The sequence below is a fragment of the Pygoscelis adeliae genome, unplaced genomic scaffold (assembly GCF_000699105.1).
Source record: "Pygoscelis adeliae isolate BGI_AS28 unplaced genomic scaffold, ASM69910v1 Scaffold199, whole genome shotgun sequence".
Lineage (NCBI taxonomy): Eukaryota > Metazoa > Chordata > Aves > Sphenisciformes > Spheniscidae > Pygoscelis > Pygoscelis adeliae.
The window spans coordinates 733,912-743,362 of record NW_008825495.1 but is presented as its reverse complement, the minus strand read 5'-3'; the positions used below and the strand labels follow the sequence as shown (position 1 = coordinate 743,362).

Sequence of the window (9,451 nt, the reverse complement as noted above, 5' to 3'; positions counted from 1 at the left end):
CAGGAAGGGACCAGCTCCGTGCCTGCCTGGGGCAGTCGCTGGGTTAGCGTGGGGCTGGGGCTCGGCTTCGGCTCCCCAGCTGAGGATGGATGCCTGTTGTGGCGGAGACTCTGCCAGAGTAACTCATGGCTCGTGCTTGAAGGAAAGCCGGCAGGGCACGTTTTTCTCGGCAGCTGCCAACCCTGCCGGAGTGACCACCGTGATATTGTCACAGCCTACCTCCACCTGAGCACACCCCAGGCTGGGGCAGGAGGTGTCCAGTGCGGGGGCTGAGGGCAGGGGGCAAAACCTGGTGTAAGGGTTGACCTTCCGGCAGTTGTTTTCCATATTTTTTTTCTCCTTCACCCCTTTGGCCATCGTGTTGGTGGAGCTTCAGAGGTTCCCCCCAGCCCGTGTATATTCACCTATGCAGCGGTCTATATGCTCACCTCCTGGGACGCTTTTGCCCAATGGACTCCCTGCCTCTCCAAGGACACGGGACCCCAGGGACAGCCTCTGTCCTTGTGCTCAGTTTGCCATGCAGGGGACATGTGGGACAAGCTGAGACTCTTCTGCCAGTGGAAACCTGCTCCTGCAGGGGCCTGGCCCTGGGGACTTTGCTTTTAAGCCCCTACGGCTATTCACATCTACTCAGGTCTATTTGGATGCTATCAGAGAAGCAGCCCAGACCCAAGTCCTGCTCTGAGGCATCCCAACTCTTTGCCTTATGACCACATCTCACTGCTTCCCCCCCGCCTCCAGTCTTTTGAACTTGCACCATGTCACAGCAGGAGATGGAGCTGTGCAAGCAGTTTCCGTAGGGAGACTTCTTTGATGACATTTAAGAGGCTGGTGAGTTTTACATCTCCTTGGAAAATTATTCTACTTACCACGGTCGTCTCCATGAGAACGTTGATTGTGCTCAGCAGGGACGAGGTCTCGGCTTTCGGCGCTGTCACCTCTCTGGGGAGTGTCAAGGACTTTCTTCGGGCTGAATTCCTTGATTTTTTGTTTATTGATTTTTGCCTCCCTGTGGAGATTTCGCTTCAGCTCTGCCTGGGTTTGCAAACAAATCAACACAAACAGCAGAGGAGCAAACACATTTTAACAGCTCGGCACGGCATATCATTAAGGGATAGGTGCTGAAAATAATTACACAGTCGAGTAGTTTAACCAGGGCAAATGGTATTTGCCAAATGGGGTATGTGACTGAACATGACCCGGACAGAGATTTTTTGGTTTCTCCATGGGCCACAGCCAAATGAGGGCAAAGCGTTGCAAAAATCAGAAGTAAGTACTGATCATGGGGACCCCGGGGATGCTCCCCACCTCGCCTCTGCCTAAACCACCAGGAAAGCTTCATTTGCTCTTCCCAGCAACAGGCTTTAAGCCCCTTGGTCCATGGGAGAGACGCCGGGGATGGGCAGACCCCCGTCTGAGAGGGGAAGCCCCAGCGCCTCCCCCAGTCCATCTCAGCGTTACCTCTCGGCGCCTGCGGGTCAAGTCCAGCATCTGCAGCTTGTGCAAGTGCTGCCGCCTGCCAGGGAGGTGTCTCAGGCTTTGCCCCCTCTTCTCCAGAGCCTACGAGGCGTTTAAAAAACGTAAATAAATACACCTGCATTTTCTGAAAGAGAAAGGAACAGCCACCAGCTTGCAAATCCACACCCGGCCCCTCGGGCACTCCCCAGATAAAGGCAGCGAGCATCTCCCCGCGTAGCCAGATTGCAGGAATTTATCACAAATTTCCACTGCGCTTGCAGTTTATCTCGCAGCTCTGGGGCATGATGGAAGAATCTTCATTAAAACAATGTATACATGCTTCTGCCCCCCCCCGAGGTGTTACCGCTTTGAGTCGGCTGTGGAAGGTAACCTTGTGATCCAAAGGGAGGAACCACTTTTGCATGTTTGGGGTTGCAGGGGGTGTTTACGGCACACAGCACTTGCAGCCCTCTCCCTGCCGACTGCAAGCAGTGGGTGTTCAAGTTGCTCAGCCATTTAACAAAGCGGTCCTCAAGCCTTTAGCCTCAAAAATATTTAAGGTCCTGCCTCAGCAGGTCCTCCTCATCCAGGGAACAGCCATGCTGGAGATTCAAAAACTTTCCTCTAACTTTGTATCCTTTCACCCACGCACCGGTGTTTCAGCCGGTTCCTGGGCTTAGCCAGGAATGGGAGCGCAGCCGGTGTAAAACACCAACTTCTGCTCTTCGGCTCTTCGAGGTGCCCGAACTGTGAGGGAAAGGAGCCTACAGCCGGCAACGACCCGTGCACGGGGCTTGACCCGTGCACTTACCTTCGGTTTTGGGATTGCAGCCACTTCTTGCTGACTCCAGGGCTTTGCAGGAGCGATGGCTTGCGGAGGGCCAGCGGGTTCAAGCCTCTACAAGTCCAATATTTATAACATTCAGCATTGCTTGTTCCACACAATCATAAAACCTGATGTGAAACTGCCTTGACATTTTTCCAGCTCCAATTCTGGCCCAGCTGCTTGGGATACAGGAAGGAGATCGGCATCTCTAGCAGATGCTCAGGGAGGTGAACATCGCCTTATGTGCTTTGGGAGCAGACGAAACTGGGGGAATCGCCTGCATTAGAGTCAAAGCAGCAAAAACCCAGTTTGACATTAGTTTCATCCCTGTAGGTATTTCTCTTTGAGCCTCAACAGTGCCCAATGCTCCAGCCAAGACCAGAGTGAAGACAAACCCCAGCCCAGATTGCTTCATGTTGAAGCTGAAGCATGGAGAGGTCTCATAATTTAATATAAAGTCTCCTAGCAGGTCATCCAAGGGCAGATTCCAGATACCTGAGACCCAGAGCACCATTCCCTCTGTCCAACCAGTCTCTTTTATGTTGGCCTGAGTACGACCTTTCTCTGCAGGACTGTGCGTGGTACAAAGTGTTTTTCCTGGTGGCTAATGGAAGTGGGCAGAGACTTGCTTTACAGACTGCCCTGAGCACGGATTTTTATCTTAAGGACCTAAGTTGTCTCCTTAAATTGTGCCAAGCTACGAGATGATACTGGGTCATTTCATGGCTTGATATTGCCGGTGTCCCCTTCTAGGCTGGGAGCTCAGTCCAGCTTCCATAAAAATTAGGGGGAGCATCATCAAGGGCTTCATCAGTAAGACCTTGCTCACACTTTATGTGGGCCATCATCAACCTCTTGAATATGAACTGGAGTGTCCTCTAAATGTTGACATGCCTCTGGCTGTCTGCACTGAACTGCTGCCAAAGCCTGAGCTGCAATTTTGAAGCATCCTGTAAGTCAATGCAGTAACGCAGGAGGAAAAAAGTCAGCAGCATCATGTGAAGGAGGCAGCCCCCGTCAGCCCTGAACACCAAGTTCACATGTCTTTCAGCATCAAAAAACCCCCACAAAACTGAATATGAAGCTTAAAAAATGGCACTAGATGGCAGCATGTGACACCACAAACTGTGGTCCGGGCTGTGCATCACTCCTAGATGCCACCAAGGCAGCCGGCGCGGGGTGCCTGAAGGCAGATAAGCTCCCGCATCTATCGGCTCATCTCGCTGCGCCCGGCGGGGAAGCCAAGTTTCAGGCTTTCAGCTAAAGTTGTGTCGCAGGCTGGAAAATCGACTCTTTTCTTTTCGTCTCTGTGAACCTCACGGGATTTTCCTCTGGAAACACTCCCTGACCAAAATCCTCTGACAGTCCTCGAGAAGGCCACGTCATCCTGCTCCGCTGTCTTTGAAAATATTCCCACGGGGAAAAGGGCTTTTGCTGGTGCTGTTCACACTCCCTAACAGCAATGGCAGAAGCACGGGGTAGGATTAACACTGGTGTCGTCCTGCAATGAGTATTACCAGTGTTTTAACAATACGTAAGTACAGCCGTAATGGAAATAAGATCAAAGACTAAAAATTGCATGCCGGCAGGAGATTTTTAAACGAGGCTGCGATTCCACATGACAGTTCACCGGGCGCAGCTGGGCGCATTCCAGGCGCCGCTGCCTCATCCTCCCACCAAACCCAGGGACACATTACTCAGTAGTTGGTGGCCTCTGCTCTCTGAAGCCACCAGTCTTGGCCAGAGCCGCAGCCTGGGTTTCAACTGACCCCGTCTGGTGGCTCCTCTGTTCTTTATTATATTAAAAAGACCTTAATCACAGCAAGGAAGGCTTGAGCAAAGCACCCCCGCTTCAGCGGGTTTGCTGTTGTGGGGCGTGTGCGGAGGGTTTGTCACCAAATTTTGGGAGAGTGGAGATGCTCTCGGGGAGGAACAGGGGGGTCTCAAAGCAGTGCAGGGAAGCAAGATGTTCACCCAAGGATTTTAATGGCAAGGGGTTATATAGGTGCCGGGGAAGGAAGGTGCCCAGCGGCAGCTGAGGGGCAGGTTGGCGCTGGTGTAACCCAGGGCAGTCCCAGGGCTGCTCCAAGCTGCACCCAGTGCTGGGACGACCCAGCACCTACAGGAGTGCTACAGAGAAGTTCGTAGCCAGTCGGGGCAAATACATCTCTTTCATGGGTTAAACAGCCAAGAAGCACGTTTGCCTCCATTTGTCCCCAGCCACCGACTGCTGAGGATTCCCTCCAGCTGCCTAATTAGGCTGCTGATGTGCACCATGCAGCTGGGCTCTCTTAGAGGGGTCTCGGCAGCAGGTACAACGTTTGCCCTTAATTGCTAATTGAAAGTCCTGCCTAATGAGAGTGTGGGAGGCTTATTTCCAGCAGCCAAGTGCTTTCCCTAAGCAGGATACTCTGCTGCACCCGTGCTTGGAGGGGTCTGCTCACGTTGTCCCCTTTCCCTGCTGGATTTTATTCCTCTGAGCCCTGTTTGCTCTCAGTTTTGGAGCCCCCAGACCTGGGCCAAGGAGCAGAGAAGAAATGCAGCCAAAAGCTTCAAGCAGGGGCTCTGAAGGAGAAGGATCTGAGGAGCAAAGTGGGGCAGCTGCAGCTCTGGGGCATCCAGAGCGGGGCTGAGCCTGGTGTCCCCGATGTCCCTCCCTGACCCTCTGTGGGCACGTAGGGACGGAGAGAGAACTCAGTCTCAGCCAAACACCAGCAGCTTTGCATCTTAAATAGCGAGCAGGTAAGAAAGAGATGGGAAGTTGGAAGGTATTGCTGGCTGGCTTGGGAGGGTGTGAAGAAGCAATGAAAATGCAGGTGGAGCACAGAAAGCAGCATGCTTCTCTGGGTTTGGGTTTTAAATAACCTGATTCACAGCGAGAATTGTACAGCCCCGGTAATGCAGCTCCAGCTTAGCCCTGTGAGCACGTGATGGCCTGAGCCTCACCCAGGTTTTGTATTGCATAAAAGCATCACTGCGTAAAACTATCAGCACAGAAAATGCGTGTGGAGGGCTTCTTGTCACTTTGTTTTTAAAATGAAATAGCAACTCTAACCCTTGTGTGGCATGGTACACTAGCAGTGTTTCCTTCTTTGCGGTAAATTATATGGATATAAATGTATTTTGGAGCTTTAGTTATGTTGTGATAACTCTTGTGCGGGGAAAAAGCCGATTGCCAGGTCAGGCAGAGTCCTGGGTTTCAGGGCTTGGAGGGGAAGGGATCTGGGAAGTGCAGGAAGGGGAAAGGAAGGTCATGGAGGAGTGAACAAGGGTGTTTTATATTTGTTTGGGGAGGATTTTTTTATATCTAGATATACAGAGGTGTGTGGGGGGGTGTGCACGTGTATATACAGTGCTATTGAGGGGAGAAGGTGAAGGTACGGGTAGGTACACAGCAGGCATAGCAATTCTTGAAACCTAAAATGATTGCTCCGTACTTTCACCGGCCCCTATTGCAAAGCACGTCTGTCTGCTTTACCTGCGTCTCTGCCCCTACGCTGATGCCAGACCTGGATGGGATATTTGGCCTGAAGAGCCAAAACCAGCCCCCCCTGATGCAAGTTGGATCCCTTCTGCAAAGGGCTCTGTCTTGGCCACGTTAGCCCCATGGGAGCACGAAGGTTTGGCTGCGGGTACCCCCACGCCACAAAGGAAAGCGGGTCACTGCAGGAGAGGTGGCCTTGTGGCCAGTGCTGGGACATGTTGGGTGTCACCATAGCACAGAAGGGCTGGCCAGCGAGGCATGGACCCATGGAGGCGGGCAGGTAGGCAAAGGGCCTCGCTGCACTGGCCCCTCTTTGGCTGTTCTTAGAAGATGAAGTCCTCTCCCTTGTGCTAATGAACCAAAACCAACCTCTCTGCGGTCAACGTACCTGCTCTGCCCCAGGTATCAAACTTGGGCTGGTGATAAAGCTCAGCTAGGGATGATCATCTAGAGGTAGGACCTCCTACTTGCATTGCTGTAGGATATTTGTTTCCCCCACCGTGGTGCTGTGGCATGTGCCCGCACCTCCCAGAAAGCCCATGTCAATTGGTCAATCAAAGCAACTCCATGGGGAGCTTTTCAAACTCCTCTTACTTGAGGTCTTCGTGGCGGGTGCTGTTTAATGATGCTGGTTTCTCCCTTTTCCGGAACGGTGTTGAAAGAAAGGGGCCCTTGAAGATTAGAGAAGAAATGGATGAAGTTACTTTTGGGTGATCATCAACTGCTAGGTCGTACTCAGCAACAGTTTTCCGGCCTATTTTTGGGTTGGCATGTCCTACTAATGTTTCTCTCGGTGTACCCCAGTGACACATGGTATAAATTATTCTATTAGCTGCAGAAATAAAGTGAGGATGTACCTGCGCCTGCGGGTTTCTAACAAATGTCTGCCACGTTCTTCTCCTACTTCCCTCTGCAACCTCTCACGCATCCTATATATGACAATAACCATCCTCAGTCCCTCCTGTGTCCTCCCTGGGTCCCCGGCATGACCCAGGGTCCTCTTTTCCTCCCGTGGCCTGTGACCATCAGCTGACCGAGAAACCTGTCTGCCCTTTTAAAGTGGGGAAGGGGCAGCAGTTTGGGTCTCTTCTTGCTGCACAGTCCCTGAGACTTTATTATTATTGTTAATATTGTTATTATTTGGTTGAATTGAGAAATGTCTTTGATGCTTTTACTGACCATGGCACAGCTGGGTTATAGCCAGCCAGTGGGTTCAGAAGTTAGTGGGTTATAGACAGACAAGCGGTACAATCACAGAGTGTCATCATCTTTGGAAATCAGCCCGAAATGACGTGCTACACACCGGTGATCGCCTGCTAGTTATCAAAGCAGTGCTTTCGCTGAGGCCTGAACGTGATCTGGGCTTGGGTCCGTTCTGTGCTGGTGCTCTCGGGTGGACACCGCTGTGGGTTTTTTTGTTGTTGTTGTTGCACAAATAAATACCTTCATATGCAGTAAGTATTTCTTTTACAAAAGAGTTTTTTTCTATCCCCACTATTCTCCAAAAAAACTGTGTTGGCGCATTCAAATGCCATTTTATATGTGGAGTTGAGCGAGGTGTTGCTGAGCAGCTCCGGCTCCCGCATGGTGGGAGCCCCGAGGTGGCCGCAGGGGAGGAGAGTTGGGGGTAAGTGCAGGATTTACATTTATAGCTGATGCCAAATTTAATAGTTATATTAGAAAGAAAAACAATAATTTGGAGGTCACCTTATGGGGGACTTCAGTGGTCCCTTTAAATGAGCACCATGGAAGACTGCCAAGGCAGGGCTCTGGGAGAAGAGAGAGAAGGTGATGGAGGGAGGGTGCTGGGGTATGGGAGGAGACGGTGACTCCATGGGATAAATGATTGCTGGGCTCTGCTGAGCACTGGCAATGATTAACTGCTGAGCGGAGCTGCGGCCGCTCCGCGCGTGCAGGAACGGGGGGCCTGAAGTGAAGGTTTCCAGTGCAGGCGACTCCTCCGGAGACAGGCTTCAGCTGTCGGGGAGCAGACGCTGAAATAGCAGCTTGTAATAGCGAAAGAGGGGGTTATTAAGTTATTGCCTCTCAATCTGCAGGACAAATTAGCGCCTAAAGAATTCCTAAGGGGGAAGTAAAACGTAAAGAGGTGGCTCACGGTCCCGGGAACGTGGGACCCGGCACAGGCAAGGGGCTGGTGCTGGGGCCTGGGCTTGTTCTGGCAAGGTGTGTGGCTTTGGGGAAGTTATTTCTCCCTTTTATGAGATTTTTTTTGTTTAAAATATATTTAAATTATTCCCGCTCCTCCCATTCATGCATGTGTCTTGTAGGAGGTTTGCCCTTAGCCTCTACAGATATACAGAACTGGGAGGCAAGTGCTCGCTGTCCCCAGACCTGCTCGGTCCTGGGGCAGGGACGGTCCCTGGCACACCCGCACGGTGCTGACGGGGAGGGACCGTTGTCCCACCGCACGGCCCCCACCGAGGGAGCACGGGGCCCAAGCTGAAGTCATTCTTGTGACTTTTTATTTTTTACCCTTGCACTTTAGTTAGTAGCAGCAGATCCTCCCTGCCGGAGGAAGCGGGATTTAACACAAGCCAAGATGAACCCTCGTAAACCAAATAAAACATATTCTCTTGGTGGCTTTGCTTATTTAGACAGCAGCTCAAGCTAATACATCGCTCAAGTACTCTTGAGCATACTCTTTTTATTTCTGAAAATGAAAAGTCATAGAAAATGACATTTATTGAGGGGGTTTTAAAGTTTTTTTTTATAAAAGTACACATGTTTTACAAGCACTTGTTGAATACCCAGTGATGAAAATTTTCCAGAACAGGAATATTTGGTTCCTCTTGCTGTCATGAAATACTTGAAACCCCCTGTTGTACAGCCAGACCTGATCTGTATTCGTCCCAGGACCTCCGGCTCCGGGAGCGTCCCTGCTATCATGCCAGAGGTTTATTTGCTTTCACCTTCTGATGCCTCTCGGTGGATGATCCTGAAGGAAATATCCAGCCCCTGGTGAAGCAGCGGTGCTTAACGCTGCTCGGCATGTGTCAGAAATTCATTTTTGGAAATGGAAGAGAGGGGAGGAGGGCGCTAGGGCTGCAGATGCTCCTTCCTCCGCGTCTCCCTTTCACAAACCACGTTGGCGTTCATGGGGGTTGCTCCCTACGCTCACCTAACGTAGCTGTGGGAAGCTGTTCGTCACCATCCAGCTCGTTGCACGGAGCTATGCATCCACTTTCAGGTGGGTGCAAACCTCCTTCCTCGCCTCCGGGAAGGGTTTGGGTGTGGACGGAGCTTAAACCCTGCTGGGAGAGGCTGCGGGAGAGGCTGCGCAATGCCACTTGTAGAAAAACACGCACAGCTACGCTATTTGCCATCCTCTGCCCCTTGGCTTATGAAATTAGCCCCCTGCGAGACATGGCCATAATTTATTTTAATGCTGAATTTTACCTGCTGAGCACATTACCCAGAATCTAATTCTAATTAAGCTAATGAGATCGGTATGCCCAGTGGCGGCAGGTGAGCAGAACGGGTGTATAACGGGGAGTTACAGGGCTGCTGTACGAGGGCTTGCTCGGATGCAGGCTGGTGTCATTGCACGCCAGGCCGATGCTGGGGAGTGGGGCTGTTCCCAGGGGGACGACTGATGGGAGTAAGGAGCCTGGGATCTGGACTCTGGTGACTGAGACACTTTCCAAAAGAGGCGGTGGGGGGCA

The 9,451-nt window shown here is 51.6% G+C and overlaps 1 protein-coding gene across 1 annotated transcript in view; it reads right to left on the bottom strand.

Moving 5' to 3' along the window:
* LOC103923068 (chromosome unknown open reading frame, human C14orf105) overlaps nt 1–9,451 on the bottom strand; it is an 11,775-nt gene that overhangs the window by 1,865 nt on the left and 459 nt on the right. The window contains exons 2-5 of the mRNA XM_009331314.1: nt 6,363–6,439; nt 2,270–2,356; nt 1,462–1,560; nt 870–1,035 (exon numbers count right to left, since the gene is read on the bottom strand). Coding sequence (XP_009329589.1) covers nt 870–1,035; nt 1,462–1,560; nt 2,270–2,356; nt 6,363–6,439 — 429 coding nt within the window. The remainder of the gene's footprint in view (nt 1–869; nt 1,036–1,461; nt 1,561–2,269; nt 2,357–6,362; nt 6,440–9,451) is intronic.